This window comes from Fulmarus glacialis, unplaced genomic scaffold, assembly GCF_000690835.1.
Source record: "Fulmarus glacialis isolate BGI_N327 unplaced genomic scaffold, ASM69083v1 scaffold4742, whole genome shotgun sequence".
NCBI lineage: Eukaryota > Metazoa > Chordata > Aves > Procellariiformes > Procellariidae > Fulmarus > Fulmarus glacialis.
In genome coordinates, this window is record NW_009199681.1 from 54,078 (window position 1) to 81,471 (window position 27,394).

At 34.7% G+C, this 27,394-nt stretch overlaps 1 protein-coding gene across 1 annotated transcript in view; it reads right to left on the reverse strand.

Annotated features, from left to right (window-relative positions):
* The window catches only part of CPEB3 (cytoplasmic polyadenylation element binding protein 3), a gene marked incomplete at its 5' end in the record, with an annotated part of 65,387 nt that overhangs the window by 34,982 nt on the left and 3,011 nt on the right, over positions 1 to 27,394 (reverse strand). The window contains one exon of the mRNA XM_009573330.1: positions 18,007 to 18,067. Within this exon, the coding sequence (XP_009571625.1) occupies positions 18,007 to 18,067 (61 nt within the window). The remainder of the gene's footprint in view (positions 1 to 18,006; positions 18,068 to 27,394) is intronic.

A 27,394-nucleotide genomic window follows, 5' to 3' on the forward strand; every position in this document is an offset into this window, starting at 1 on the left:
ACATAAATGGCTGCTATTCAGTTTGTTAATGAAAACTAAAGAATTTATATGTGATCATCTGACACAATTAACTTGTTGCTATTACTGACAAAGTATACATACATTATCTTAAGAACAGATTTACTAACCCAGAAGATAAAGTAAAGAAATATTCAAAGTCTGTATGTAAGCAGCACTGTAGAACATGCCAACTTTAGAATTTAATAATTCCCTATACCCGAGTTGAAAAATAAATCCTGCAATGTAGAGAGATGTATAAATGGGAACCCCATCTCAACTCTGAAAAGGCTAATTGTCCCCTCATACCGATTGGTCCCAGGGATGGAATTACAATTAATTGATACAAACAGTTTATAGGGGGGTTAATTACAAATATAAATAGCAGTGCACATAATTAAATTCAAAGGTAATGGATCACATGAAACTGACTTCCAGCAAGACCTAAGGAAGAATTAATACCATACTGGTATTAACAGCACAGGGAAGTACAGGAAATAAAAACACGGGTAAGGAGAAAACTCAAGACATGCAGAGGGACACTAGTCAGAAAAATGCATACACTGAAAATATCAACAAGAGAGTCTCCAGTAAAGGACAGATTACAAAAAGAAGTAGCAATCCTATATATGGAAAACATCTAACAAACAAACACCAGGAAAGATGTTCTGACTGACACAGAACACCAGCCTGATTTTTTATGAACACCAGGCATTAGAAAAGTCTTGATTAGAAAGAATATATTGAATGCACAACATTGACAGAAACCACAGATGCAAAAATCCACCAAAACAAAAATCCTGCTGTGCTTTTAAGCACCGACATAAAAAACAGGGTAAATGCCACAATCGGAGAAAGATTTAGAGATGCTACTCTTCAAAGTCTAGTAAAACTCATTGTCAGAAATGGTGGGTTTAGAGCATAAAACAGGAAAGACTATTGATGAATATTCCATTAATGGACAAACAGGTCATGCACATATATAAACATAAGCATTTCAGCATAAAAGAGAACACATGCATGAGAGAAATAATGATTAGGAAGGCTAAAATTGTGTAAAAATATCAAATCAGAAAACCCATCGAAAAGTAGGAAATTTTAAAATATCCGTAAGAGATTGACATTACTAAGAAGTTAAATAATCTTTTAATTCCCACCCTCCCAACCTACCTTCTTGTAAAAAATGATAAAACCAACAAACATGAGCCATTAGGGGAAGCTGACACATCAAATGAATAGATACTAGAACAAGGTGATCAGCTAAAATACAGGTCTACAGAGGAGGCTGAATAAGTGCTGAGTTCTGAAGGAAATAATAAAAATGCACAGCAGCTTAAAAAGCAAGATATCACCTCTTATGCCAGATGCTTGACAGTCTGCAAGCAATGTACTCATCTTAAGTAAATGCAAAAGATGATCTAAAACTTTATAGTTAAGTCAAGTATAGAGTTAAATGTATGAAGTATACATTTAAAATAATTGAAAGCATACAGACAGGGGAATAGGGAATGATTGTTCACTGTCTTTTCCAGTAAGGGGAAACTAAAGGGCATTGAACACAATCAGTACATGGCAAGGCTGAAAGCAAGTCAAACTGTGGAACCCCTTGCCACAGGCTTTTTAGGCAGCTGAAAAGTTTATGTAGGTTCAGAAAAGGGAATGAGCAAGAACAGGAGAAAAACCCATTCTGAAGCAATAAATATTGAGACATCACCTCAAGAAACCCCCAGAGGCAAATCTCTGGGAGAGTATTATGGGAAAGCATCACTAAATGCCCTATTTTTATACTCCTGCGCACCTCCCCTGGCATTTCTGAGTTGTCAGTGTAGCAGAATAGATTTTGGGCTGATTTCCCATAGCTGTGCTTACATCTATATCTGAAAAACTGGTTGTAAAAGTCAAAAACAAGGTACCTAAAATAACATGACTCAACAGCTCTAAGCATGATACCTACAAAGAAATGCTCACCTCCTTACTCAAAGAAAACAGAGGATCAAGTAGAGAACTGATAGATTATGGCAAGCCCCAAGAAATTTCTGACAAAACCTCTTCTCACTGAAGATGCTTAGTCACAGTGACAGAATCAAACACTAATTAAAATACCCAAGTATAATAAACGTGAAATGAGTCCCTGCACAGATTTGCCTCTGGGTACTCTGCATATTACCACAATGCAAATGGTAAAAACAATAATAGAGAGGGATATATGTGAATATTTGATAAACACCACATAATTTTCCAACAAACTACTGTAGAATTTCATGTTTCTTAAGGTAAAGAAAGCTCAAAACAACATTATAAAATTCAAGGTAATGAAAAAGCATGAATATCACGAACTCTACTATCGTATGAATAAGGCAAGTCACAAAATCCCTAACATTAATGACAAGACACGCGTGCACACACATACACACAAATCTACTTGTTACTATAGAAAAGCCTGAATTTCACATAGGAAACAATTACTATGGAGTGAAACATGCTTTTTGGTAGAGTAAAAAAAGATTCTGAAAGTCCAGCACATTCAGAACTTGTTTGCCCTGTTTTGTTATCACTACAATTTGTATAAAACAGCCTACACTGTGTTCATCACAATTACTGCCACATTACTATATTTCGCTTCTACAAGTAAACATGAGTTGCAAGAAATTAATAGCGTCCAACTGACTCCCACCTCCTTCCCTACTTTGGTGCCATTTGATCAACCTGGAAACACTTGCCACAATCTTAAAATGAAATTAAACAGTGTTCACATGCACAGAGAGTATACAACATTATATACTCCACATACTTTCCAATTTGTTTCCATACTATGAGAGCACTGAAAAAGTACAAATATTAGGATGCTTTCAGGATCTGTTAAAAATAGCCTATTCTCTGGAAGTGGGGAAAAATAGGAAGGTAAGTTTGCAGGGAAAACTTAAATCTTTTCTTTTTGTTTTAGCTACCAAATAAACACTAAAACCAGTCGGCTTTGAACAAAATCAGCTCAAAGTCTATATTATAAACTGTGTTAGTACAGCCTGTTCAGCCTCACTACCTCAATCCATTCATATGTGCAAACTACGAGTTACTTATACGCTATCAGCTTGCTTGTGTGGCTAGGTTTGTCTCCAAGCTTCTTCACAAACGTGATGCAAACTCTACATTTTCAAAAGGAAGCGGTGTCACATGCATAGCTATCACAGAACATACATGAAAAAGAAGATAAAATGAAGTTTAATGCCAAAGTACCCCAAGCAGATAGCACTGCCCAACTCTGATTGTTAAAAGCTGCAATCTTCACTGTTATTTTCTCAATAAAAACCAGTCTGTGTAAGCTACAGCAAAGTACATAAATATAAGGTTACATTAGTCGCTTTCTTGGTAGTCAGTGAGCTTGCTATTGTCCATGTTCATTAATCTCTCAGAATAAACTTATGTGCAGCATTGTACATTTGTAAAGTGTTTTCAGTCTTCTTTTATTTTTTAAGGGTTGCCTATGATGAAATAAAGTTAAAATGTGCTCAAATGTTGTATCTTTTATTATTATTATTATTATTATCATCATTATCAATATTCACTGTTGAGGACAGTTATTAGTATTGGTATTCAAAATGTTCTACCTAAGACAATCCAATGTAATACTCAAGTGTAATATTCAATGAAAGGTGTTTCATCTAAGAAAAAAGTATTTTTGAAATGTTCAAATGCACTAGCTAAACAATGCAGTTCTACAAAACAAAAAAAAAACCCAAAAAACCTGAAAACAATCTTTTTTTTGGAATACTATGCATTTAAAGTCATAAATATGTGTCATGAAAGAGTCTTTACATTCAGTCATCCCCCAGTCCACTAGTAATAGCAACACACTTGAAGTTATCAGCTAACAATCATCATTGCTTTAAGCTGGTATTAAAAGGGAGATGCTTTACAAATGAAGAATATGAGATTGATCTATATGAAGCAATTGATCAACCAAATAATGTTAAAATTGGTAACATCATATTATCATAAGAGGACTAAATATTTGTTTCTCCCACTATTCAGCAAACAAAACATTTAGTAAATACTTTTACCTCTTCTCCGCCCATAGCTCCTGGCTGCATGTAAACACAGAAGAAAATTGTCGGTACAGCTGTCATTAGATTAAGCTCCAAAAGCAAAGAAAATGTAGCTTCTACCTCTTCTCTTTTTCCCCTCCCACCATAAAGAAGGAAAAGACATTCAAAAAGTGCAAGATGAAATTCAAACAAACCAAGACAAGAGAAAAAGTTTGAAGATGACAAAGCCAGGGGGAGGAAAAAAAAGAAGGAAAAAAAAAAAAAGGAACATACCTGCTGTGCAATTTTTCTACATAGCAAAGGTATTAGAAAAATCAAGCATATCAAACTTACGGTACTATAAAATAATAATTTAGGATTATGGTTTTAAGAGGCAATAAACATCATCAACAGTAATCCTAATTAAAAGAATTAATTTTGCATTTTATTAATTAGTTGTGGAGAACATATTTTCCAATTATGTTTCAATTTAAATAATTAACCATCTGTAAATACTAAAATCCTACCAAAACAATATGAACTCAATAGCCAGTATGCTCAGACGAATAAAAACAGATTGAAAAAACGTCTTTATAACTACCCGAATTAATACAGCATTTCAATGACACATGCATCAATGGCAAAATCCACAATGTTGCACAAGTGCAGAAGCATATTTCATGATATAACGGGAAATGCAAAAAGCAGCATTTTTTGATCTGAAATTTTAGAATACCAGAAAATAATCTGGAAAACAGTTGTCTTCTACACAGGGACTTCAATCTGTCACAAAAGATATCTGTAGTCTTTCAAGGTAATCAAGTGTGGAAGGCTAGGGATCAGGTAGAGTTTTTCAACAGAAAGTGAGCTTAGGCAGTAGGTAATAGAGCCTTGTTTTTTTTCTTTTTCTCTTCACTGCAATACTATTTGCACGTCCTGAGGTGTCCCACCATACCCCTCAGCTTTCTCTACTTTACATGACAGATCAGTTGTGGCTAGTTGAGAACTACTCATCTGCTGACTGGTCCCCGGCTGTCACCTCTGAGTGGCCCCAAGGGCTACCCAGAGCAAAGCTGAACCTCCTTCAGCACAGGCACTAGTAACCTCTTGTACTCAAGCAGCTTCTTCCTCAAGCCCTGAAGAAACACGGTCTCAGACACCATACACCTATCTCTTTTTCCCCCACCATCAATGAGGCCACAAAAGAGCAACTACATGAGTGTTTCATTAGGGGCATTCAAAAATTTCAAGGGCTATGATGAAGAACTGCTTCACAATTTATGTTTAACATAAAGACAGTAGAAGCTGTTTGTGTGAACAACTATTCAGCCACAGTGAGGTAGTTGGGAAGCCCCGAAACAGACTCTGCTCCTTGCACAGCAAGCTGTATTTCATTACTTATTATGATGGCAAAGAATCACTGTCAGACCTCTGTAGCAAGTCCTTGTCTTGCTAAATGCCCATTGACCAAAAAATAAGCATGTATCAAGGTATAGCTATCAACACATTTTGAGAGTAATTTATTTGAAAGATGTTTCTCAAACAGAATGCTACCAATCTAAAAATTAAATAAAGAAGTATTACTTTAGTATGAGATGAAACAGACTTCTGTGTTTCTTTTTAAGAAAAGAAAGCTTTATACGCTTAACGTAAACATTTAGGCTTTGAACAAGATAAGAGTACATGATAGCAGAAATCTACCACAGACTTCTGTAAATTTTAGAATAATCTATGGCCATTCACGTATTATAACACTTCTGTGTTATACGGCACTGCATAATATTACTTTTATCTTATATATGCACTCACACACATAATCTTTATGTCCATAAAAAATTTTACTGAAGGTATATTTACAATTGCCTGTAAATTCTAGGGGGAAAATAGTGCAATCCACTTAAACAGGAAGACAGTCAGCCTAATCAGCTTTTGCTGATTTAAAAACATTGCATCACATCTAAACACTCAAAGAAGGTGAAGTTTCACCATTGTTGATTATATTTTTTGTGTATATATATATATACACACACACACACCCCAAATTTGAAAATGAACTCAATTTTATCCAGTGTTTACATTAAAATATGACTTTTTCTAACAAGCTGAGAGTTATTCAACACGGCAACTTAAGAATGTCAATACACACTTCATTATGTTGTTTACACAGGATGCAAAATACGAATGTGTCATTTGAGACAACTTAATAAAAAAATACCCATCTTGTTCATAAGTCAAAGTTCAGAGCACAACAAATTTAATAGAAGGAATGGTTCATCAGGTAAATTTCATAACACCTCCAGTTTGAGTAAATATTTTAGAAAATAAACAATTCAGAAATTATTCTTGAATGAAGACATTTGGGAGCCAATAAGAAAATTATTGTACTATTACAATCAACGAAATTACCAGTGTTATATATCTGAAATTACTTTCTCTCTTGGGTAATTCCAACAGAAGACAAAAGAAAAGAGACTGGGAGTTCCCAAAATTGTACCCACCACTGATGAAGCCACTCCTATATACTGGTTTTGGTGCCAAATATGAACATCATTTTACACCTCCTAAAAGGTTTCAAAATTCAACACAATTATTCTTTCCTAGGTACCTCATAGAACATTACAGTGTTTATGAAAACATAGCTGCTTTAAGAAATGATGAGCGCATGTTCCCATGTAAAATGTGAAATTGTTGCAGGCAGCCACTGATCAGTTGTGCAACTCCCAGAATGATCACTACTCTGTTAGTGTTTCTCCATCGCTTTGCAACTTTCTTTACCTCTGACAGGTAAAGTTGCATAACCACTATGTCCCAAATTGCAATTGGGGACTCAAATACAAAGGAACAATACATTCTCTTTTACCTCCTGATAACCCTCCTGAAACTATTAACTCACCTCATCCTAGAAGCTGAGTGAATTTTTACAAACATGAAACTGTATGTTGAAGAACAGGACTCTAAGCTTTTAACAAACAAGCAAAACGAACTCCCCAAACCCCAAATCTTGCAATGCAACTAAGTAAATTTAGATTACCCATTGTTGCAATAAATCAAAACACACTTAACTGAAATGCTCATATTTTAATTGCATCTCAAGGAAAGCTATATGAAACTGATGAGAAAGAACTTTAAAGGCTTTCATTTTGCAAACATCTATCTGGCAGTCAAGGGAGAAGGGGTCTACTGGTGGCATACAAACACACTTGCAAAATTTTATGAAGAGCCACAAAACCCTTCTGAGATAACTTGGTTTATGAGATGAGCATAGCTCCATGACACACAGAAGCACACATCCACACAAGATATCCCTCCAGGATTCTGAAGGAAGGAGTGACCTAACAACCCTTGCCTATGGTCCTGGAAAGACAGAGGACCAGAACATCCACAGTGTGACAATGTTGGCAAGAGAAGACAAGTTATGTGGATGAGGGAAGTTACTCTGCTGTTTAAAGTTACTCTTGCTCAGTTAACATAGATCCTGAAAACCAAGAACACAATAAAGCTACAGAACATTGCTGATTGTGTATCAACAAGTAAACCACCTTCATTCTTCAGCTCACTGTGTACGCTGGGAATAAGTTTGGTTTTGCCCTGTTGTTTGTGTTGGAAGGTTCCAACACAAAAAGCGACATTGTGTAATTTGTGTGATAAAAGCAAATCATGTAAATAAATACCAAAATTGCACAAAGGATTTCTGAGAATTATTATTACTAAGGCAGGTGTTCTGCAATTTATTTGAAAGAGATGAAACCAAGTGACAACCTACAAAAAAGAAAGGACTGTGACTAAAACATATTCTTATAAACTTAACTTAGTGTGTAACGTAGACATGAACCATAGAGCTCAGCTAGAATACCTATGAGAGCTCATATGCAATGCCCTGCTGGGTAAGACCAATGAACCATCCACACAAGTATTCAGTCTTCAATAGTGACACTAGAAAGAGCACGTTAGACTGGCCTCTATCAGTGATAATGTTTCTCTCCTATTACCTTAGCATTCATAGTCATTGGATGAAACATGTTAGGAGGCACACTCTCGCCTACTTCTAATACCTGCTTAAAGATCTTTTGTTAACAATTTGTCTAACGCTTTTTTGAACCTGCTGATACTATCTGCTTCCACAAATTCCTGTGGTAGCAAGTTCCAAAAGTAAACTACAGAAGAACTTCCTTTTGTGGGTTTTAAATGGATCTATCAGAAGTTTCACCGTTAGTTCTAGCTCTGTGGAACATGGTGAACAGCAGTTCTGCATTCCCCTGTGATATTTCTAAGGCTCCATCGCATTCACCTTCAGCCTTCTCCTCCCCAAACTAAAGCGTTTCAGCTTCTTTAATCTCTTGGTAACTCAGTACAGTCACAGTAGAGACAGACTATGAGAAAGAACAATTATAAGATCCAGAGAAAATTATATTCTAATAGTTAGCTATTTTGATAATAAAAAATAGGAAAGACCATAGTGAACTGAAAAAAAAAAATTAAGCTTCCAAAGGGGATAGAGAAAACTGAAATAGAGCAGGGAAACCGATGTTCATTATCAGCTTCATTAGCTTTACCCAAGGCTGCAAAGACAAAAAGTTTCCAAAACCCAAACTTATATGCTGTCACTGGTTTAATTTACTCCTATGGAATAGGATTATTCCATAGGAAGGCCATGAGGACACTTTTCCACAAAAAACTATGCATGCTTTAGGGCTTGTTCTAGTTTACTATTCTATAACTGAGCTGGCTATACTCATATAAGGCTTGTAGTATGCACTGTTCACAATACACTTCAGTTATAAGACAACAGAAAAAAATCGGTGGCACTTGGGAAAAATAGGTATCAGTGATGACTTCACAAAAGCTCAACCTAGAAACGTGTATCATCTGACATGATTCAATTAAATGCTGACACAATACATCAGTACAAGAAGGTGTAATAATAACTTACAGTTCAATATCCATGTGAACCAAGCCTTTGAAGTTAAGAAACACTTGCGAAAACAAAAACCACCTTACTTGATCTCCTGGAGGCAACAGATGTTAGTCATGTGAGACAATGAGCATCCACTCTAACAGCTTAATCTCTAGTTAAGGGTTCAATTTTTACGGATCAGAAACTGTGGGGAAAGTTCCCCTGGGAAGACAGCTAGCTACACAACGGAGAAAGTCGGTAGAACAATTAACAATCTTGACTGAAAGACAACCACCTTAAAACATATTTTTTTATGACGCCAATCAATCACATGCTGGTATTTATTCAACGTGTTACTATCACTACCACCAAAAAAATGTTCTGTATAGAAAGTTGAGTACTGTTCACCTACATCGAGCAGATCAAACGCTTTCAGCAGCTTCATTGTGGCTAATTAATAACTAGCGAGAGAGAACTTTCTGGAGAACCTTTTCAAATGCATCAAACCCCATTAAAAATCTGATAACTTAAGTCTATAGACAAGCTGAGGTACTTCCAGTATGTTCATATAGGAGATAACATTGCCAAATTAATTTGTTGACTTGTCCTTTAAACCAGATTCTAACAGCAACATAAAACTGAAAAGCTGTGAAAGATCCTCTTCACAGATTTCAGCAGAGGTATGGACAGGATTAATTTGCGCGAGAGTCTGAAGATGCTCCTTACTGGAAGAGCTCTGTAAAATTAAGAAGCCGAAAACACATTTATTATAATGTTATTAAATTATGTTGGACCATGAAAATAATCTTTTAGGCACACCCCTTAAAAAATTTTCTTTATTTTAGATGAACTAAAATGTCTAAGCCATGAGATCTTATATGCCAAATAAGACAGTGACTTACAAATTACTGACATCTGATCTCAGTGAGACTTCTGATTTTTTTTTCGTTGCTTTGTTATAATATGGGTTTGGATCTGCACATTGTATATGGATCAAATAGTTAGCATTTCAAGGAAATAATAAATTTGTGAATCCATAAAATATTAACTCAAAAGAACTAGATCCTCCCTCTTTCCATATCATAGCTAAAAGTTAATCTGATCAGGTAATTTCAAATACAGAAATAAGTGACACCGTTTATTTGTATTATCACATTTTCAGAAGACTTACTAGAAAGTATTTTGAGATTTTAAAAAACATTCTTTCTTCACTGTTGGTACTTATCTTGTTCATGCAATAATGTGTCCGCAATATCAAAGATACACATTTCAAGGAAATCTTAAAGACACTTCTTAAATTGATTTAATTTATCTCTATGAAAAAAAAAGTCAACATTTCCAGATTTGAAATTTTGGAGCTAAAAGGGCTAAAGGAAAGTTTATTTGACAAGACTGGGAACCTCCTTGATTTGTAAGGTACCAAAATCTTATTTCTAACTTGGAAAACTCATTTGTAATCTTGAAGCAGTCAGCAGTTCAGAACAATACTTGCCTTAGGACACTATGAGTTGTCCAATAATTTTCTAAGATCAGAAAGGAAAATATGTCAAGCTCTTTCTTTTGAATAGTGGGTCTCTGAAGTTCTTAGAGATCTGGAAATTTACAAGTGAATTACAATGCCGGTGAAAATGAATTAATGATCTGAGAGAAGGTGATAGAATCAAGTATAATCATGCAATGTATCTTTGCTATCTCCGTAGCACACACCTTGAACTCACTGAAGAACTCTTTTTGCTAAAGTAACAAAAAAGCAAATTAACAGAATAATCTAGGAACTCTGTTTTTATGTCATTAAAAATACACAGACTGAGATCAAGTATTTGTGTGCATGTAACAAGAAACACAGATGCAAGAAGTGCATGCAACATAGTCAGAATTTCTATCAACTGAAGATTTCTTTTGGGTCATAATAAAATTCTGAGATGAGACATATGAATATTGTATCTTTGTAAAATACTAGACTTCTTTTAAACTTTGGGCCACATATTCAAAGTTCCTTTGGGAAACATTCTTGACTTTGTTCATTTCAGTCAATTCATTTGCTATAATGTACACAAATAAACTTTATTTACGTCTTCATGATTTTAAAAGTATCTACCATTCACCAACCTGTCTCAAACTACCCATGTGTAAAAATCATGGTTGCAATTCCAGCAAGACAAATCAAGTTTTCTCTTTGATCACTCTGTCAGTCCATGCTACTCTGTCTGAATGGTCAAGGTTATCTAACAAACTGTCAAAACGTGAAAAGAAAAAAAAAAAAAAAAAAAAAAAAATCACTGAATAAGAGCTAGGTAAGGAACATTCTATTTAAAAAGTGGTTTTGCATACAGTTGGAGGTATATGAAAGGCAGTAGCTAAAGCGGAAGCAGTTTGAGTAACTTAATTTGTACCATTCAACGTAAAAAAATTATATGCACGTAAACGTAGTTTAGAATAAATTCAACATTTTTACTAACTAAAATAGGAGTCAAGGTTGACAGGAACGGTTTGCATGCAAAAATGAGGCCAATGCTTAATAAAACCAGTATGAATTTACTGCATATAAAATATTATTTCTTGAATAACAATTTCTGGATTTTATCTAGATAAGGAGCAAGCTGATAAATGAACATGACATGATAAAACTCAGTAAGTCATGTGCATAAAAGCATGGGGAAAAATAAGAATTACATTTGGGAGAATAAAGAACTAAACTTGGTTCACTATATTAAATTTTGGGTTCCTTGCCATATTATGTTTGAACTGAGCTTTATGTGCATAGAAATCTATTTGCTTCCAGAGAAAGTTTTCTATATATTAATCTGTTATTTGCAGAACACTCGCCCCACTTTTTCAGGGATAGCATTTGCAACTATTTTTCCTTCAGCATGTTTCAGCATTTGAGATTTGAGCGGTTATTTTTCATGATGAGCAATGCAAAAGAACAGCTTCTTTAAGAAAATAATGCTCTTTCTTCCCCTTTTTCTATAGCTAGAAAAGCTGTTCACAAAGAACAAGACTTCTATCCTCCAGTCTTTTTAAAGAGGTCTTTGAAAGAAAACATATAATCCAAATAATTTGCGTTTTAGAATTGGGATGAATTATTGCTCATCTAAGAGTGGTTCAAAAGGTGGTTCTCAATTTCCACTGATAGATGGGCTGGAGATGCAGATGGGCATTGCAATAATTTGGTGATATTAGCCTCAACAGTCCTTTCTGGTTCACTTTTTTCCAATGTTAGCAATGCAGGGGTACAACAATCTCCTTGATAACCTATGCTGGCATACAAACACAATTGAATCCCATTAGAAAAATACAATCTACATGCAAGCTGTATGCAGTTAAGGCCCACACATTGGACCTCAAGCACTTGATCAAACATGTGAACTGCATTTGCTACTCAAAACTATTATTTAAACAGCTTTGGTCTTCCTTCCTTACACATATTTAGCAGCCAAGCATCTGTGCAGGAGGTAAGGCTTATCTATGTTCATTTCTTTGTTTTAGTTCAAAAAATAGATTAATGATAAAACGCACATTTCTAACAGCCAGGCTGATAGGAACTTCCTTCATATTGCTTCCAATCTACCAAACCTAATTCTGGACTGCAGTCTCATCTCTGCTAGCACCATATATAATGCTTGTGGAATAGCCTGGCAAATCTTGTTCTTAAAATTCCGCAGAAACAGACGGCACTCACCCACAATAGAGAGGATCACATAGATGAAAGGAAAGCACATTGGTGAGGTTATGAGGCAGGAAAAGTGGTGGTGAAAAAACCAAACAAGAAGGTAGTAAAGAGCTACAAAATTGGATTAAAAGGAAGAAAATTTAAGAAATCTTCCTCTGCTAGAAAAAGACTTTAGCAGTCCCTGATAAGAGGTACTGCTTTCAGTAATAGCAAAATCAGATGTCAGAAAGTGCAGATACCAATATAAAAAATTGAAGGGAAGAAAGAAGAAAAAGCATGTTTTATTGCTCCTCCACCTTTCCCCCACCCTTTTTTTTTTTTAATTAAACAGGTGTAGAAGGGACTTTGAGATATCAGCTAGCCCGCCTCACAGCCCCCAAGGCAGCATCAATACTAACTGTTTGTACAGCTGGTTCTGAAAAACTTAACAAGATTATGTATGAAGTGACAGTTCACACACTCTGAGACTCTTATGAACCCCGCTGCCTTTGCTATGTCACACTTCATTCAATTTTTCCCTCCAGTTAAATAAACTCTGATCTCTTCACAATTAAATCAGGTCTAGTTTTGCAAACCTTATTAGCTCTCTCAGTGTCTTTCATTCCTTTATATTATTCCTTACATGTTAATAAGCTAGTAACACATTAGTAACCCGACTTGGCAATTGGGCTAAAGAGCTCAGCAAATTCCTATAGGTAGGTACCAAACTATTAGAAGAGATTGATGCCTCTCAAAATTTAGCCGCACATTTTCCCAGAGTATTATCACTACAAAACCCAAGCTTTTAATAGCTGTTAAACTGCCAACCCAAGATTTTGCAAGACAAAAATAATTCAATAAACTTTCTACTCAGAGCAGTTCATTTCAAGGTGTATTAATAGCATTGGCAAAAGATTTAAATATTAAATGCTATTTGAGCAAATTGTTTAAATCTAAAAACTCTATGTGTTTAAAAACAATACATCAGAATATAGGAAGAGCCAAGTAAGATAGCTCTCAAGAAGACAAGGCAATTTTAAAACCAATAGAAGCACGAAAATAAAAGATGAAATTGTTTTGCTGCCGTTACACTTTCTGTCATGGCATGACGACTTCCCCACATAATTATTATCTATATTAATAAAACAAAAACAAAATCTATACACAAACATCTAAAGAGGTGCCCCAAACCCTTGCCTTAATGTATTTTTCAAATTATTTTATCCAGAACAAACAGAACTAAATGACACTAATGAAAAGAAGAAAAGACAGTCAGATGGAGAGCAAACAGTACCAGACCTCACAGATGACACATTTTCATATGAGACAAGAATGAACATTGGAAGCAAATGGAACATTTGAAGCCCAACAGCAATGCAAAGTCACTGTACAGAGGAGCTTTAGGAAAAACAAAATTCCAGCACTTCATGAAGGGGTTTTTCTCATTTGTTGGTTTAACTGCCTTTAGTCTAAACTCATTTTAGAGAAGTTCATTTGGGATCCCAGCAATACAGTTCAGTGCTTCCTTAGAAAGATCACCACCCTCGTTTATTCCCCATCTCCCTTTTTCACCTGCTATACTTCTCTCCCACTAAAGTTTATTGTCAGCTTTCTGGAGTTCACAAGAAGCATTAAAGATAGCTCACTACCTAGCACATAGGTGACTGTGTATTCATGCTGATCATTTAGTCCTATTTATATAGCTAATTAAAAAGGAGCACATATTAACTCAAGAGAACATCCAGTGACCCCCAAACAGAAGCAATGGCTGCAGAAATGTATGACTGCAAATGGGAATGAATACTAGCAAGAGAAGGGGATGGAAGATACCTTTGAGTTAATTTTGGCACAGCAAATTAATTTATTTTCAGGTTTTGCTTAGTATTGTAAACAACTTTTAATTAGTATTGCAAACATCTACTAAAAGTATCATCAATAGATGGTTTCTCTTTACATGAATTTACATAAATAAAATCAATAATTCATTTTATGCCACATTTCCCCTAGAAAGTATCAGTTGTATTTAATATCAGTTGTATTTAATAAGGTGCTATAGATAAAAGTTTATAAAAATTGTTCTACTGTTTAGCTCAGTATGAATGACATTAAAAAGTTAACATATGTCACTACTTGATTAAAAACACTATTTCAATTAAAGAAACTTCAATTAGATCTAGTAGAGACAAAAGCTATAGCTTTCTCCCTTTGCACAATGTTTCAAATATAAATATTTGCATCTTCCTTTTGTTTAAATGCTCTTTAGGATTATGCTAAGATCTCTCTGAATATTTGAACATCGCATTCCTCAATAGAAGCCTAATTCTGATAGAGAACTTGAAGCGCCTCTACAATATAAACATGCTTATACACATGTGCAACAGTTTGTGTACGTACACAGGCAAAATGTCATTAATGACAAGAAGAGATTCATAATAATTATGCGTTTAAAAGTAATCTCTTCTATCTCACTAATTTTATTATTTCAGAACTCAGCGCTTTGAGATGATTGTGATTTATAGTTTTGCGCAATGATGAACAAAATGGTGGTAGTATGCTCTACACTAAGCCCTGCCAACTAAACAAGTAACACTTTCCCTCAAACCAAACAATCCCCTTCAACATTCACAGACAGTAGCTCAAGACAGTCAAGTCAGGAAAATCCCTAGTTTCAAAAGGCTGTAATTAATAAATGAGATACCAGCTGAAGTACAGTTGAAAGTGTTGCCATGAAGAATGAGAAAGAGCTAAAGAGACGAACACCCCTCAGAAAACTTCCACTCTCCCTACAATGCATAAAGTTTTGCATTGCTGTTGGCATGAACCTATGCTGTCTCCAGCTTCAAAAGATTGCGTAAACTGTTAGTGAGAAATTGAGCTTTCAGTAATAAATCTTAAAGATTATTATTGTGTCTTCACAGGAAAAGAGAAAAATGCTTATGTAGCAATGAGTATAAATAGTATGTGAAAGTTGGATTTGCAGATTCAGCAGACAGTGTTTGGTTTCACAGAAATTATATATAGATATGACAAGTATTATGAATTAAAGAAGTTACATAAGTTCTTTAAATTGCTCCAAAAATTACTGGGATGAAATCTCTTTGGGGAATTTTTATTTTATTTTACTCATTTTATTTTTTTAAACCCAAACCACAACCATTCCAGCAAGGAAAGAATATTTCTTCTTGGACAGACTTTCCTTAGTGTATTTCCCCATGGCAAAGGTAATGGATCACATGGGAACTACATAGTTCTGAATTTCTCAGTTTTGGCTGCATACAAAAGAGGATTTAAATCACAAAAAGTAATTTTTAAGCTTATGTACTTGAATACTTGCTTTTATTCTCAAGTCTTCAAAGATTTAAGAGCAAAGAACAGTAAAATAATTCTAGCTTCTGGGCTAGAATGGTGTGGCCAAAAACGGTGTGGCTTCACCTACTAAAGAATGGGAAGGAGAACAGATGCAGGAGAGGGAAAATATATGGGAACTTATCCAGACTTTTGATTTTTGCTGAATTTCATTCAAAACAACAATCACTACTATTTTGCGTAAATTGCATATTTATGATTCCAGGTTTATGTAAGTCTGTAAGCAGTTAATATTTCAATAACCCTATAATATTTTAAATACTGGAAACGCATAAATGTATTTTGTTTAGGTCCCTCAGTTACGTATACTAATCTTTTAGCCATATACCAGGACTATAGCTGCAAAGGATCATTATTTTTTATAAACAATTAGATTATATAGCTGCTGTAAAGATTTCAAAGGAATTAGGGAGGAAGAAATATTTTCTTAAATATTATTTCCATTAAAAAGGAAACTTTTTTTTTCTTTTAAAGTTTATCTAGCAATGACAGAAATCAGAATAGAATATATTCATCCATTTAGGATAAAAATGAGTTGTCCCAAAATGAAACAACCCTGATTTGATATAGTACAGTATATAGTATAGCTTTTTGTATCATTTTTTGCATTCCTGTCTTTCAAAAATCTCTGTAAGACTTCATAAGAAATACTGCTATGTATTCCCTAACTGTCAATTTTTAAAAATAACTCAAAATTCAATCATAACCTTCCATCTTCACAATTATATTACTATTCCAATCAGCTTATTGAAATGCCCACTTTAGAACAACAAATACATTCTGAGACCAGAATCCATGCCAAACAGCAGCAGACTGTACTTTGTAGAACTTAGATACACACACACACACCCCCCCCCACATGACCAGCTTCCCCTTTTAATAAAGTCTTTAATTAAATGGAGCATTTCTCCCAGTTAATTACTTGATTTCCCATAATTTCATGTGCCTATAAGAAAATGGGGCATATAAGCTATGACAACAGAAACTCTGCAAAATATCACCTCATCATTAACAGTGTAAAACTAAGAAAAAGAGCACAAAGTCTTATACGTTCCAAAAGCCCATATTTAAAGCCTAATGTTAAAACCCTTGCATCTTGTCCATTACAACTTTTCAGTTCTTCATATTTATAAATTATTTTTTGTTTGGTACTACACAAAAAACAATCTAATTTTAAGACTCTAAAAACCTGCAGTTTTCAACTATACACAGTGTAACTTATATAGACAAGGCAAAGGCAAAAAAATTTAGATAAGTTAGTAAATTAATCCTAACACCTCTAATACAACATTGTAAGCAAACCCGGACATTTCAAAATAGTTAGCGTTTCTTAGGATTAGATGGCAAAAACTATGCTTTGATTTGCATAGTTCAGTTCTACATTATGCTGGTGGTGCCTAACACACACACACCCCCCTCTCCAGCCCACCCCCCCCTTCATGATAGTGGCTGTCTCTAGAGCTTCCAGATCCATTTTGGCAGGTTTTTGAATGCATATGTTCATGACTGGATTTTTTATTTATTTATTTTTATTTTCCAACACAAACAAAAGCAATAACCTTTCAGTGAAGTTCAGCCCCACGCTTTTTCCTCATCATTTAGATGTCTAAACATTCTCTCCGGTCCTCTCTACATAATGTTTTAGGGAAACCAACAAAGTAAACTCCATTAGACAATGTAATTGTATGCAAAACTTGGAACAACTCATCCCAACAAGAAGAAATACGTCTGGAGAGACATCAGAAATTAAAGTTACAGATTTAACATACGTACATGTTATCCCCCCACAAAAGAGGGAACAATAGAGATTGTTTTTGCAATATTATCTATAGCAGGTATTATGAAGCTTCCAGTGGAACACATAAAGGTATTAGAAAGCTAATATAAAGAATCACCAATTCTACCAATAAAATTAGAGATAATTGATTTATGAAAATAATTTTAAGACAGTGCACATAAATTTCCATGCAAATGTTATTATTACACATATTTATGTCTGACTGCACAGATACATACAAAATAAATGTAAGAAATAGTATTCAACATGACAATATTAGTCATTAGATATTAACTACTTACTATTAAGAGCCATAATATTGTCTGTTCCTGGATGATGGAAGTTTATTCCCATACGCCCTGCAATGTAAATAAAAGCTATTTTTAATGTTTTTACTTCAAAACTGAATTAAATTTATTAATATGAAAAGTTGCTTAAGGGGATGAACAGTCCGGGTAACCAAATCTTCCATCTACTGAAGACAACTTCCCAAGAACACACATTTAATATATTTAACACCATAGTACCTTTAGTGTTATGTACTTAAAATCCTGAAAATCACAAAATAAACGATGAAATAATTATTTTTTAGTACATCCCTTTGCTTTGTACTAGAAAAGTATTACGTTTACCCTTTCAAAACAAGGCCTCAAAGTTCAACCTTGCTGCAGTTACGCCATTTATAGTAGGCTTCAAATAACGAGTACAGCATTACAAAAACTCCACTTAATTGGAGTTTAATTGGTAAAAATAAATCACTATTTTCCATACTATCTGTGACACCAGAAGCTCTCGAGTTAACAGATCGTTGGAGACAGAGTGCTTACCCTGTTTTTGTAATCTTCCCTAAGAATCTGCTATCGCTTGCTATTTGAGATAAGATACTGGGTTGGAGGGAGTGTTGTTCTCATGGAGTACATTCGTATGTACTTTGAAAAATATTTATTCTTGACCCATAATATGGGACCATCATATACAGAAGTTTCACCATGAAATTCAAATGAACTCTGCTGGTGCCAGTTTCCAGGATGCTAGAGAGATGCAAAATAGTACCAATTTTCTTAGGTGAGATTTAACAATTGAAAGGTTGGCTGAAGAAGATCTCTGATGACTTCAGGAACTGGAGGTGGGAACAAATTCACACACGGTTACTTTGTTTCAAAGGAGACATAGTCCACAGAAATCTACTTTTACTGTCAAAGCAAGAAATGAGCCAACTCTACCACTGTTCAGATTAGTTTTAGTTTTAGATACTATTTAACTGAGCTGCAGTATTAAAAATTTACCCTGAAGAAACTTTGTAATAGGACTTTCTTAATTAAACCTCCTGAAACAATTTGAAAGCTGTCATTGATACTAGTCCTTGTTTGGAAAAATATATAAAAGAATCATTACAGCCACATAAAAATTTATTTCAATTAAGTAATGTAAGTAACTTAAGTTACTAACAAGTGTTGTAATTAATTTCATATGCTCTCCGTATCTCTAGATTTGCAGTTAAGTTTGGGAGCTAAGGAAGCAGGCAGTTTACATTTCTTCACTACATTGGCACTCAAATGTGGGAGTTCAAGACCCACTCACTATACTGAAGAACCAATATAACTGTTAAGTTCCTGTAGTATAAATTCTCTTCCGTACTTCTGCAAACCCAAGTTTTAACAAAGAAGCTTTGACAAAGCAGAACTAAAGCCAATCTTCTCCAACATTTTTAGATCCTATCAATAAGTTAAAGGCTTCTATTTCCAGTCAGAGAGACTGCTGTGCTGTAATTAATATTCTTTCTGAACAGATGCAACATGAAGTTTCAGTACACTTCTGAAACTAAGTCACAAGCAGTTTAAGAAAAGCAAATACATATTTTCTTCACATTATAATTTTCTCATTCTTTTAGAAAAAAGTGCCGCCACAATAAGACTATGAAGCAAACAGCACCTCCAGAAAAAAGTGGGGGCAGAAGGAAGGTAAATAAAATTTCCATTTTTACTTTCCAACTCCGTGATCAAAGCTTCTTAAAGAGATCATTAACTACTTCAGATTTCCTATTTACAGACATAATTCTCCTATACATATTTTCACATTAATCCGGCACTGCAGAAACATTAAAGCTGCTATTACTTCAGTTAGTATAAGCTTGTGCTAAAATACTTCAGAAACCTTGCCAGATTGACATTAATTCCCTTTTCCTTAACAGCATATTAATGAGCGTGACGTTACAGGTATTACTTGTAAAGAGAAAAGGTGTATATAATAATCTATACTTCTAAACTAATACTTGTAATTGAAAAAAGGGAACTGCTATGAAAAAACTAGAGTAAAATTTGAATGCATAATGCTTGGATGGGCCCTTCTCTTTTCCTTTGCTGAAGCTGAAATTCTGCTGTTTGACCAGCTTCAGAAATAGAATCGTATCTGTGACATCTGGGTTTGGTTTTTTCCTCCCTCCAGGCTGTCACTGGACCAGGTGCTGCTTGTGTGACATTTTGTCACCTGCCCTTGGCCTGCTATTTTTAAACAGTTCTTGTCAGCTATCTTTTAAGAGGAGCAGAAAATACAGAGCAGCACAAGCAGAAGTACATGTTCTCACACTGAGCTAGCAACAGTGTGGAATAATTCTATGCATCTTCAGAGGTCCCCTAGTGCAATTCTATAGAAACAAATTAATGGAATACTTTCAAAACACCTGTATTAAAAGCATTCAAAACAGACTAGTAATGCACCAATCATAAAACAATTAGTTACCAATAATTATATAGCCTTTCATATCAGCTACAACATTCGAATATCTTTCTGTTTGAAGCAAATTATTCAGTTGAAAAAAGAGGCCATATGCAGATTACAAAACTGCATAATTATCTAAGGAACAAGAAGAGAGCACAAAAAGGAAGGTGCAATGTAAAACTGTGAAATGTAGCTAAGAATATGTACTCTCAAGGACATATTTGGGTTAAACACAGAAATGACTATCGGAAAACAATCAATTTTAAGAAAAGCACATGTATGCTACTTGGACCTTTACGAAGTCTATATAAGCACATATTTCTAATTATAGTTTTAAAACAAAATCTCTGCATAAAATTTCTACTTTTCAAGAATCTTAAGCACAATAAGCAGAAACTCAGAGAAGTTAGAGCACAGAAGTTATCGACTCCAGCAGTTCACTGAAGTCATAAGTAGGAACCCTTCCAGTAACAACATCCCCAGTACTCGTATTCAGTGTACATCTGCCATTTTCAGTTTGCCTGTCTTGGTTTCATAACTATCTACTGAGTATATTTTCAATTACGTGCTTTTACAACACACACTTATATTACTGCAGTTAGGCTGCAACAATAATCACTCTTTTACGTAAGTCTTTTCAATTCCTAATTTAAAAAAAAATTAATCCAGTTGTATACTTCTTGCTCTTTAAACATTTCAGAGTATAAATGAGGGTTTACTGCTTCTTATATACCCCAGGCTGCTCTTTTGCATATCTTATGTCATTAAATTCCTTAAATTCTCTCTCCTAACAGCATTTGGAGAGACTTTTCTGGCTGGACTGCCAAAGTGCTCTGCTGCATGTCCAATATCATGCTTGTCATGACAGAGAGCCCGATTCCTTCTTAGAGCACATCTCAAGTATGTGCATCTTCTCTTTTGTACTATATTGGAAATAAGAAGATGATAAATGGAATTTAACTTCACCTCATTCCTTGTAGAAAAGAGTAATGATTTTGCAACAATTCTGAAATCTTTCCAATAACTTAAGGAAGTATACCCTTCCCACATAAGAATCTCTTTATTAAATATTTCACAAATAGATAATCTGATTTTTTTTTAATTGTCTAGATAATTTCAAGTTACATGAACAGTTTTGAGAAAGAATGTTGTTCCAGAAATAACAAACCTGGATATCAGGCACAGTTTTACCACTATTGCATTTTTTTGATAGTGTCTAGTGCCAGGCTTGCCTATAGTCGTCCCCATAGTATCAACTTTAAAATCCAATATTTTTAGCAGATATTGAAGCTTATGAGCACAATCTGTTTACAAGTAAGTGTAAAACTAATCTTTGATTTCATCTTTGTATATATGTGCTGGTATTACCATTATTTTCCCACGTCTGAAACAAACACCAGTGATTAACCAGTTCCAGATCTATAACTACTGTTTTTGCTTTAAGAGATTTCTGAATTAATTTTCTCTTTTTATTCATTTTCTCTTTTTGTTAATTTTCTCTTCTTAAGTGCTCTATAGTTTTTTTGAACTTGTGAAATCCTAATCAGCTCCTGGACATGAACACTCACTCATTGAAGGATTTTTAAGATTACAGTTGCCTATTCTCATCATTTTCATGTTACAATCAACATTCCAAGAAACAATGTTCGTTGGTTATATATTGAGTAAAACTTCTTGCACTGTTATACCTCATGGCTTTCACCAAGATGGACCACTTATACCAATTCAGCAATTGGTATTTGGCATAAAATTTCCTAGAAAACAGCAAAACTAGCCTGCTTTTGACCTGTCCTGAACTTACTGGGAATGAGAACTTCCTCTCACATAGTTCTTAAGATCATTGTTGATATCAATTACAAGTTATGACTACAGACTCCAGTGGCAAGGTCAAATGAAACTGGCAACAGGACGAGGTGTGCTATACTTCCTTAGTAATAATACCTCCTTTATTATTATCTCTTCTATCAAATGATTTCAAAGTTGGTGCCAACAAAAGGCATTACAAAACAGCAATAGTTATTTGGATGGACAGGTAGCAAGTGGGGTTGAGCAAAGTTTAGACAAAGAAAAGTGCAAAAATCAAAGCAAGACTGGTATTCCCTCAAACATCTGAAACAAGAAGATTATTTTGACCCATATGTATTCAGGGGTCTAGTTTACAGCACAACCTAACACCTCCATACCCCAGCTCACGCATGAGTCTTCGCTCCACGATTCACAAATGGCCAAAAACCATGAAGCATGTGTGTGTATTTATAAGAATTTTAACCATTTTTACCTGAGTAGACCTCAGATCATTCTCTCTCCTCTTCCCTCAAAAATACAGACACCTGAAACTGATGCTACACTAACTCAACATACATACCCAAAACAATTTCAAAAGAAAGAACTGTGTAAGCAAGGGTCTGCATAAAGAATTATAAAAATAAAAGGTAACTCCCTGAAGAAGTTTGTTGGTTTTTTTTTTCTTTTTTCTTTCCCCTCCCCCCTGCCCCATTTTTTTAAGTCTATCTGCCATTTGTTCACACCCATAATTTAAACACCTACTTGGGACTTACATATCTTTTACACATTAACATACTCTGCAGAACAAACATACTATTGTTTGCCAGAAGGGAAATATGAAAAACTATTACTGTGTTTACACGTATATATTTTTACTGTGCAAATACGTAATGTGGCAATGTGAACAGAAGTGTGTAATTATCAGCTATGAGTATCAGTAATAAAGCTTGCTGATATTAACTTCTTCCTATCACTGACTAAACAAATATATGCCATCAGTAGAGAAGGCAACCTATAAAATATAACAGCATATATATTACAACGAAATGCACTCTTCATAAGTAAATTACATTGCTCCAATAAAACACAAAGGTCTTGCATATATGTAAGTAGTGCAAACATTTTTAGCTTGAAAGCAGTTATATTTTCAAAATATTAGTACTTTAAAAGCAAGACCTGATGAACATAAAAAGAAATTTGGCTTTACTTGTAAGGGGTAGACGAGTATACGTGCACATATACCCATTCCACATGTAGTTCTAGAACTGGACTCAAAAGAGCAATATTCTTATTGCTATTCTTATTGGCGAGTTTGGGGGGAATAAAATAAACCAATATGAAAGCAGACTTTTCCAATAGCAATTTATGCTAAAACATACAAAACCCTTGAAATAGTAGAGAAGTGAGGAAGAAAAAAAAAGAAAAAAAGAAAAAGAGCATTAAAACTCTGCGAGGCCAGTCTTCAATAGTACAATGAAAAAAATGGAAATAAAGAGAAGGAAAAATTGGTATCTGTATCACCACTCCTTAAACTAAACAAAATAAACAAAAAACCCCCACCAATCCTGCCCAAAACAGATTCAGCAGGTCAAAACAAGGACATGCTGTATGCCAGCAGCAAATTTGAAAGTATGATCATGCTACAGGATCATTGAAAAAAGCACTTATTTTAATTTAAGAAATATGAACCATTTAATGGTCATATTCTGTACTGGAAAAAAAAAATTAAAGAGGATTTTCTTAAATAAGCAGAGTTTCAAATGGAAAGGAAACAGAGTATGTTTCCTTTAAAAGGATTAGCTTGAGTGGCCTAATTTTACTCACGAATAGATGCAAACACATTTGTATGCTTACTCTTGTTACTTACTTGTTACTTACTTGTTTTCAAGTGCATTTACAGAAAGGTGTCTGATGAGCATCGAGATTTTGAGAACCACTGTTAGAGTGCACTTTTTTCTAATGAAAGTGTGGCAAAAAGCTTTAACTGGGTGGCACCATTTCTAGGACTGAGATGACAACATTTGTTCTATTTGCACGACCTTTGTGTTCAGCTGCTGACTGCAAACACAAATATGATCCATTCACCTTCACTTTTCTCAGGTCATGTGGCAAACTTACTGCTTTGCTTACAAGAAGTTTATGAACAATTTGAGCTGAACAAAATCCGGTGGCATGCATTGAAGTTAACTGAAGATCAAGATGGAAAAGTGAAAATCCATTCTGTATGTATTACAATGTTGTCTAAGTTGCATATAATCTTCAAATACTGCTGTCAAACCTCATAAACAACATAGTTAAGTTAAATGTAAACAGGAAATCTTAAATTTTACTTAGATTTCATATGACCTGATACAGTCTTTACAATAGTTAAAAAGTAGTAACCCCAGTAACTTCAGTCTTCTGTTGTGCAAATATATGGGTATCATTCATGTTAAGTATTGAAAATCAAGATTAGAAGTTTCCCTACAATGTTTCTACCTCTGAACTGTTGTACATTTGTATTCAGTCTCAAACAGAACAACAAATGCTAAGATAGTCAGGGAGCACGTACATTCTACTGACATATTATGTATGACATAATCAGCACCTATTTTATATATCCTTCTACAGTATGGTATCCATTAAAATTAGTTTTAATAAAGCCTACTCTTGAAATTCTCCTTGTACATGTGTTGTCTCAAAATACTCATACTTGAAGATGTGTTCCACTGATACTTTATAAAAACCTCAGAATTTTTGTTAGTTGGGGATTTGCATGTTACAAAGTTTGTTTCCATTCTGATTTAGAATAAAACCCAAATATTACAGTTATCTACTGTAACAGTAAATTTAAAATAAATATTTCAAAGGGACATGATTTCTCTCCTCAATTTTATATTTTGATTCAGTTTCATGACCTGTCAGTAGCACATGTGCATAGCATATGATCTAACACAGCTGAAATATTTTATTTAATTATTTAAAAATAGAACAAAGGCAGCTGCTAGTTACTACTGATCAAAATATTTTTTATAGATCAGAATGCCTCTGTTTGTGTTGTAATGCAATAGTTTGACACGGATAAACATATTGCAACAGTGACATATTACACCATAGACAGGAGACACTTTGATGTAGGAAAGAAATGGTTTAGTCAGTAATAAGTAACATCTACCCATAGCTATTCTGATAATTCAGTTTTGCCCTACAGCATTAGGTAGAAGCAGTACGTAAATACCAACAGGTTATAAAATACTGCAAATATATCCTTTCCCCATTAAAGCAAAACTCTCCCCCAAGTTTTTGTAGAGTATAATATATTTTATTGGCAACTCAGAAAATAAATAAGGCAGTTCAGGAAAAACGTCTTAGAAAATATTGCACACTTCTGTCATATAGGCCTGGTTACGACTGACACAGGGAACAACCAGATACCCTTGACCATGTACAGTAATTCGTCTTTAACTAGAAGCAGCTTAACAACTCCTTTACTGTACTTTTTTCCTCTTTTTTTCCTCCTTTTTGAAAGGAGAAAAGGATTTATGAGTATTGACTGAAAGAGAAGAAAAATGTTGAAGCTGGTCTTGATGGCAGAGAAAGCAGGTAAGGAAGTCTGCCTAACTGTCGTGGGAGAAAAGAAAATTCCTTTTTAATGAGTTTACATTCTTTAGATCTCAAAGCATGAAAATGGTAACAGGCAAACAATTTGTAAAGTTACACAGTTCCCAGACTATGAGAACAGAAAGACAAGAACCTACAGTGGGGTACCCCTATCTGGTAGGAAAAGCTGAGAAAGAGAAATCTGTTTTAGACAGAAACAGAGTAAGAGCTGACACTGAACACCTTCTCCCAAGACTGGGCTCAAGATAAAATGCAACATACATGGATAAGCTGGTAATTTATCTAAGTCCAGAAACCTCAGAGCTAGGTATCAAATCTCTCTTACAGCAAGAAACACCCAAAAAGAACTAAGTGACTCTAGCTCTCCTAGCTGGAGAGCACCAAGCCAGCCTGCCAATCGGACTGAGTTAGCACTCACTCAATATAAGTAATTCAATATTGCAAGACTGAGAATCAGTTAGTTTCTGCTGCACCAACAATCCTTCAGCCTTTCTCTTGTTCCACACTTGAAAGCAACACCCCCCAAAAAAGCCACTTAATCACATGCCCTCTCAAGGCCAAGGGGATCATGCTTTGGTGAACTTGAAACAAACTCAATTTCCATGGCCTGCAGGACAAAGTCTGATCATACCTCAGATTCAGAGAAGGTATGAAGCTTTAACTACTACAAACAAAAGAACTGACTCTTCATTTCTCACCCCTGAGCTTCTCCACTACCTGCACTGAACAATGCAAAGCATGAGGAACTTATACCACCAAATGAGAAGAAAATATCCCAAAACCATTTCAATTTGGTCTTCACATCAGAATCTTTTATGGTTAACCCTCCCATCCACATTCTAATTTAGAGCCCTTGTTCTATATCCAAGATAATTATTTTTTGTTTCAAGTATCTGCTGGGATGTGAGGGGGCACATATGCCAAGAGGGGCTATGTTCCAAGCAAAGTTTCAAACTCCAGATAAACCACCTGCAATGTTTTACTAATGAATACATATACAAACAGAACTTCTAAAAATATGCATTTGCTGAAGACTTTGTTGCCAGCAGCAGGCTGAAATCATCCTGAAACAGCTGCACTGGCTTTGTAACATGCATTGGAGGCTCCAAGAAATGTACAGCTTTTCTAGAATTAAATCTGTGTTTTCAAAATCAGAGACTTTTGGTATCATCTTTTCACCCCTTCTGTTTAAAAATTTGGATAGTAAATATAAGGCCAACTGACATGTAAGCACTGTTAGCTAAAATTGTTTGAGAAAACAAGGCTTGTTTACCATAAGGTGAACAATTTAAAAAGTCACTTGAAAGCTATTTCATTATTTTTCTTTGCCTGTCTGTTTTTTAAACCAGGATTTTTGTGGTTGTTTTACTTTCTATCTACACAAGAAAAAGCTGCACAAAACCTCTGAGAGGACAGTCACAGATGCCAGAGGAAGGGAAGATTTAAAGGGAAAAAAACATACCCAGTTTACTATGAAATGCAGAGGAAGTAAAATGAAGAGGAAGTAGCTCTGAGATTTGGTTAAGTTAAAGATTCCAGAAAGAGCAGCTGAAATTTCGCACAAGAGGCATTCACACAGGAAT